The 5,043-nt window shown below is 34.7% G+C and overlaps 1 protein-coding gene across 1 annotated transcript; it reads right to left on the bottom strand.

Annotated features, from left to right (window-relative positions):
* Window positions 1-2,611: 2,611 nt before the first annotated feature.
* On the bottom strand, window positions 2,612-5,015 carry LOC136822629 (phosphatidate phosphatase LPIN3-like). Its single transcript, XM_067078897.1, has 5 exons — window positions 4,948-5,015; window positions 4,310-4,390; window positions 3,570-3,672; window positions 3,160-3,311; window positions 2,612-2,716 (listed from the first exon to the last, which is right to left on the bottom strand). The coding sequence occupies exons 1-5, from the start codon at window positions 4,972-4,974 to the stop codon at window positions 2,612-2,614; spliced, it is 468 nt and encodes a 155-aa protein (XP_066934998.1). The 5' UTR covers window positions 4,975-5,015.
* Window positions 5,016-5,043: the final 28 nt, after the last annotated feature.

Raw genomic sequence — 5,043 nt, 5'->3', positions numbered from 1 at the left:
TATGGCGCGCCAAAGCGGAAATAAATACTATCTCTTTAAAACAATACTATCTTCGTTTAAAACATACTATTTTTTTTAAAAAAATACTATCTTCGATTAAAACATACTATTTTCGTTCAAAAAATACTATTTTCGTTGAAAAAATACTATTTTCGTTGAAAAAATACTATTTCCGTTTGAAAAAATACTATTCTCGTTTAAAACATACTATCTTCGTTTAAAAACATACTATCTTTTGTAATGATACTATCTTTTTTTAAACAATACTATCTATTTTAAAACGATACTATCTTTTTTAAAACATTCTATCTTTTCGAAAACAGTCTGGAAACGAGGTTGGCACGTCTTGCCTCGCTCATTTTAAAGTTTGCATGCATGACCCGCGCATTCTTGTAATTCTTCTACTCAATGATTGTTTGTTTGGATTTACTCTATCAAGTGACTCTCTCACACGCTGCCGTTTGACTTTGATGCTTTTTGATAATAAAGCACCTGTGATCATCCGTTATCCAGAGTTCGGAGAGTCCTCTAAGATTTCCTGAATGATGTTGTCAAGTTCATAGTTGTTAAGTCGGTGTTTTTTACACTTTTGGCGAAAACGTGAAGTTTTTTAAAACACGTTTTAAAAACAAATACAAAGTGCGCCTTTTCTTAATTGGATATCAGGGGATCGGCAAAGGATTGAAGATTCCATTCCTTTTTTCCCGAGCCTTCTAGAGAAACTAAGCTAGTACTTATAACCTTTGAAAGTTAGGAGCACGTTAGGATTAAACGGTTCCATAATGAAAATGGATTATGGATTCCAAGAGCAATAACTTTTGATATAATGTGGCTTTAGAACTGAAATTTTGCAGGATGGAGCATTTATGTACTTTCTATTCCTAAATAAAAAATCTTCCAGCTGGGAGCAGTTTGGAATTACTTATTCCTGATTTCTTTTTGAGTTTGAGTCTTTTTGAACTGAGGATTGGAGTATGTTTATTTGACATTAAGTAGTTCGAATTTAACTATTTGGAAGGTTTGGGTCCCTAAGACCACGAAAATAAAATTTTCCACTAGAATAGAGCATCCAAGGATTATGGAATCCTTCATTGAAAGAAGCATACTTTGCCTTATCCAAATGAGCGTATTAGTCTGGAATGAAATATCCTACAAGGCTCTAAACTGATTTTTTACGTTATACGTGATATGTCGTTACGTCTATGCCTTAAAATAAGCTCAGATAGAGCCCCAAAGGATTAATAATTCCATTTGCGAAAAGTTGGGGCTGGGGTTGGGTGCACCACTTCAATCGCTTTAAATTGGAGTTTTTAATCCTAAAACGCTCGTGAAACCGCACTTTTGGTATCTGAGAATGTTTTAACGTAAAGTGCAATTGACTTTTGATTGATTTTAGATTGTAATCAGCCCATTTTAACGATGAAATGTATCTTTTATAATTGTTCAAGTTCAGAGATGTTTTCCGGATGGAATTTCGGATCCAAAAGTGCTCTTCATCATTGCTTCATAAAATATGGAGATCGTGTGTACATGTTGAGACCATCAGAATAAATCCAAGAGCCACGTAACTCTCATAATTCCAAAGTTCATAAAATCTAATATTTTGGAATATTGAATCCTTCTTCGCTCCTGGGACCAAAACCAAAGCTCTAAGCTCGTGTGCTCCACCTTTTTGGAAGATTTCATCCCAAAATCCTTGTTGAAACTTATATTATTCAGAAAAAAACGTTTTTTAGAAAATTTAATGTCACGTTTTCGCCAAAAGTGTAAAAAACACCGACTTAAGAACTTACTAAAATTTTCTTGATCATAAAATCCAATATACTACCCAATACAATGAACATGTCGAAATTGTTCCAAAAGTCTTTGAAATAGTTCTGAAAGAAGATAATCAAGAAATTTAGTGAGGGCAAATAATCAAATATTAGTTAGAATTGTTCAAATTCTTAGGCTAAACTCCCCCTGAACAAACAAAATTTACCTCGAAATAGATAAATTCCGTGTTTCCAGACAAATCACGGTGTTTGAGTCTTCAAGCAATATAATTAGTATAGAGTGAAAGTACTATTTAGGGATAAAAACCGTTCAAACTTACACATCCCAGAGCGAACATCTTGAGAGCGAATTCAAAGGTGAAAACGAAGGTGAAGACATCACCAATCATTCCCAAAATATTGCTATACCAATCAGGTTGATCAGCAAACTGAAACAAAGGAAGAGCAAAGATTCTAATGAGAATCAAACAATACCCAAAAGATTTACGGTCTCGTATATCCACAGTAGAAATTTATCACTTTTCAATTATAACAGTAGAGCGAAAATTTAAAGACTAATGCCTACTTTTTCCGGAGTTTAATAATGTCCTATATTTCAAGAAGTAACAGGCTGACAAATCATGTTCATCTATCGTCCATATAACGTTAGATGAACGTTATGTTAAAGCTAGGTATAGACACAAACCTCCATCATAAGGACAACGGTATTCAGAGCAATCAAAACACTGATCAAGATTTCCCATTGCGATGATTCGACTAGTGCCCAGGCTTTATATTGCCAACTCTTCACATCTTCAGGCATAAAGCGTTCCATAGGTTTGGAGCGCATCACAAAATCAAAACTGTTTTTCTGAAAGTGAGAAAAANCCGTCAATGTCCGAAATGACGACCTTGTTCTCGTGTGACCACAGAAAGATACGAGCTTTCGCTTCAGCCTTGCCCTATATTGTAAGACAAAAATGTTGAGTATTCCTCTTTTTCAACAAATTTCAAGTGTTCTATACATTCAAAAAAAAACATTAAGCTGGGTGTCCACTGGAAAGAATAAGTTCGTTCTTCAAAACAAATGATTGGAACAGAGAAATGTACACGTTTTTTATAAGAACAAACTATGAGAACATAAGGCTTCGATGGCCAAAATGTTTAGAGCAAGTTAAGAACATTTTGAGGCCTTGTGAACTCTAAAACACCCAATTTCTTGGGAAAATGGACAAAATTGCTCAAAAAATAGTGAAAATAAGAACGTGTTAAGAACATTTTTAGGCTAAAAAATAAAAAGTTAAGAACACCCAAAGGCTTCAAAAAATTGGATGTTTTTATAAAAAAGGTGTATTCTTTGAAGAACAGCTTTAAAATATGGTTTCCATTGATTTACAAAGCTCACCTGGTACCGAGTAGTAACGGTAAAAGTCACTGTATTTTTACCAGGTTTTAATTTCAAAGATTCCCACTGACTTGATGTCAGGCGCAACGTTTTCTTGTATTCAGCTTGGTTTTCGTCGTCCGAAAGCAAGACTTGAGTGTCCGAGCCACCACCTGTAAAAATTATCAAGTATATAATTCTATAACTCGGAAATGCACGGGAAACACAAAGGGAGGAGTAAAAAGAAAATTCGAGTTATGGAGTTGTTAACTTAAGGGATCGTAAAACTTTTTCGAGTCAAGGAGACATTCGCAGTAAAGGAGACCCCACATAGCACGGTGACTCCGTCAAAAAGGGTACAGACGAGAAGATGTCAAAGCAGTGAAATTCTCTTTGTCAGTACAGTATGGAAAGAGTTGGTTGATGAAAACCTTGGTTTGAATCTAAATCTGCTTCAACGTCAGCTTCAGAGAGTTTATCCATCGATTGATCTTCTTTCAAAATTTTGATGTGGATTTCATCTTCTGATGATTCCTGCGTAGTTATAGAAAAATTAACATTAAAGGCGATTTGTTTATATAATATAATAATATAATCATCTTTATTTTTTGAATTTTTTTCCTTGTGTGTATAGAGATAGAATATAAACATTTAAGGCCGGCCTCCACTTGCACGCGCTTCAATCACACTTTTTCGAGCAAAGTTTCCACGCTATTGGTCGAAAGAAAAATGAAGCAACTCCATTGGCGCGATCTGACGTAACGGTTGAAAAAAGTTGAAATGTGTTCAACTTTTTTTTTTCGAGCGCGCGCTACATTTTTATGACGTAATCTTTTTCCAAGCAAAAAAGATTGAAGCCAAAAGGTGCGATCGTTCGCAGCGCGCGCAAGTGGAGACCGGCCTTTACATAATTCTTTTTTTTTTTTTTTTGAAAAAGGCCAGTTGGCTGAAATATTTTTTCTGACCAAGCTATATTTTCTACATTCTCACAAAGACAGAGAAAATTGGTTTTCACTTGACAAGATATCCTGGTTATATTAATTGTAAAGCGACTCTGAATCATTAGTTTCAGAGCAAATCCTGGCTACTATGCAAGAAGCTCTGGCGATCTGCATAGGTTAGCAGCATCGTTTTCAGATTTAAAAAAATTGATGAAAAATTAAAGCCCGACCTGTTCTTGGGGTGTTCTCCATTGGAACCAACCACGTCTTTTCCTCGGCATATGTCGTTGTTTCAACATTTTTAACGAGTCCTGATATGACAAAAAGAAGAAAAGAAAGAACAATAAGTTAAGTAGCACCAATAAGATATAGGTTGTTACACGAAAATTAGTAGACGCATAAATTAACAGCCTTGAAGTTAACACGCAAAGAATTAACACGAACTTTATTTGCATTTTCAAGGACACTACGGCTGGTTTTAATTAAAGGGGTTTTAATGAACACCAAATTTCTTAATTCGTGTTACATGTCTACTTATTTTCGTTTAATAAGGTGTAGGTTTTTGCCTGTCTTATAACCAGGTTTTGTGAATAAGGATTATTGCCATGTGAACCAAAAAGAAATTGAAAAGAATGAAATAATGTTTTTGTATTTCCCTCCATAGATGGGAACACTGTTTTACAGGCGAAACATTTTATTATAATATAATTAAATTGGATCACTTTTTATGTCAGAAAGGACACCTTTTATTTTTGATATCGAACGATACTGTGTTGTCGACGACTTCGAATTCAACTCTCCTAAGAATTACCCTATTGAAGACATGGTGGGCAAGAGCTGGACAAAAAAAAGATTCTAAATATCTCACCGGTTGTAAAGTTTTATCATAAGCCATATATGAAACAAGGTATGGTCCAGCCACAGCCCAGTTGTAATAACTATACCATAGTAAGAGAAAGTGAAA

Source organism: Clytia hemisphaerica, unplaced genomic scaffold, assembly GCF_902728285.1.
Source record: "Clytia hemisphaerica strain Z4C2 unplaced genomic scaffold, Clytia hemisphaerica genome assembly, whole genome shotgun sequence".
In the NCBI taxonomy this organism is placed as follows: Eukaryota; Metazoa; Cnidaria; class Hydrozoa; order Leptothecata; family Clytiidae; genus Clytia; species Clytia hemisphaerica.
This window is presented reverse-complemented; position numbering and strand designations above follow the sequence as displayed.